At 36.5% G+C, this 1,335-nt stretch overlaps 1 protein-coding gene across 1 annotated transcript in view; it reads left to right on the top strand.

The window, feature by feature from the left end:
• Positions 1 to 1,058, top strand: part of LOC113828586 (uncharacterized) — a 1,395-nt gene extending 337 nt beyond the window's left edge. The window contains exon 1 of the mRNA XM_027381592.2: positions 1 to 1,058. This exon is cut by the window's left edge and continues 337 nt beyond it. Coding sequence (XP_027237393.2) covers positions 1 to 1,058 — 1,058 coding nt within the window.
• The last annotated feature ends 277 nt before the right edge of the window (positions 1,059 to 1,335 follow it).

Below are 1,335 nucleotides of genomic sequence, written 5' to 3'. Positions count from 1 at the left end.
TGAGTGTTACTAAAATAGGAAATGAGTCCAGAAATTTGAGCAGTAAAATATACAAAGTTCCACTGGTGGATGCAGAAGGTAATCTATGGGAAATTGAAGCCTGTGGCATTATGGAGATTACATCTGAAGTACCAAAATTTGATTTATCAAAAGTGCTGGATATTCTAGATGCCTCAGAGTTGAAAATACGTAGGCCTTGGGGTAAGATTGAGTTACTGATTGGGACTGATTATGCAGGGATAATGCCAATTGTACTTAAGACTGTAGGGAATTTTCAGCTAATGAAGAATGCATTTGGCTATTGTATTAGAGAATCATTTTTAAGTGAACTAATGTTTAAGTTGAATGGTGTTATAATTAGGGTAAACCATTCAAATTGTTCTTATAAGGTTGAAGAAATTGATATAATGCCGCTAAAGGGTATTGGAAAACAAATTGATTTTTTGTCGGTAGAAGGACTTTGTGTTCAGTGTTCACCAAAGTGTTGTGGGTGTAAATGTGGAAAATGTCCATTAATAGGTGAATATACATTGAAAGAGGAGAGGGAATTATTATTGATCAAGGAGGGTTTAAAATACAATGTAAAAGAAAAGTGTTTTCACGTGACCTATCCATTTGTCAAAGACCCTAACAACCTACCCAATAACTATTATGCAGCCAAGGCTAGACTTCAGTCACTCGAAAATAGATTGAAACGTAATGGAGCAGACTACACTCAGAAATATTGTGATCAAGTTAATGATGATATGATAAGCCGTGGAGTTGCTCGTAAACTATCTCAAGGGGAACTAGAGACATATAAAGGTCCTGTATTTTATCTTCCTCCTCATGAAGTTATGAAACCTGAGTCAGAGTCGACACCATTGAGGATAGTATTCAATAGCAGTGCCAGTTATATGGGAATCTCTCTAAATGATTGTCTTGCAAAAGGTCCAGACATCCTGACAAATATGATGGGAATGTTACTGAGGTTCCGTCAGTATCCAGTTGCAGTTGTAGGAGACAAAGAAAATGTACAATTCTGTTCACACATCAGTAATGGATCAACATACTCATAGGTTTTTGTGGAGGTCCATGAACACAGAAGCGCCTCCAGAACAACATGTGCTAACAAGGGTCACTTTTGGGGATAAGCCAAGTAGTGCTATTGCTATTCTAGCATTGCGGAGGGCAGCACAAATTTTCAGAGACTGGTAATAAAATCATAATTGATATTTATGTAGATGATATTTGTATGTGTTTCTTCTCTGCATGATGCAAAAATGTTCATAAATCAGACTGAAGAAATTTTGGATAAGGGAGGATTTAAAATCAAATATTGGCTCATATCTGGAG

The sequence above is a fragment of the Penaeus vannamei genome, chromosome 14 (assembly GCF_042767895.1).
Source record: "Penaeus vannamei isolate JL-2024 chromosome 14, ASM4276789v1, whole genome shotgun sequence".
NCBI lineage: Eukaryota > Metazoa > Arthropoda > Malacostraca > Decapoda > Penaeidae > Penaeus > Penaeus vannamei.
This window is presented reverse-complemented; position numbering and strand designations above follow the sequence as displayed.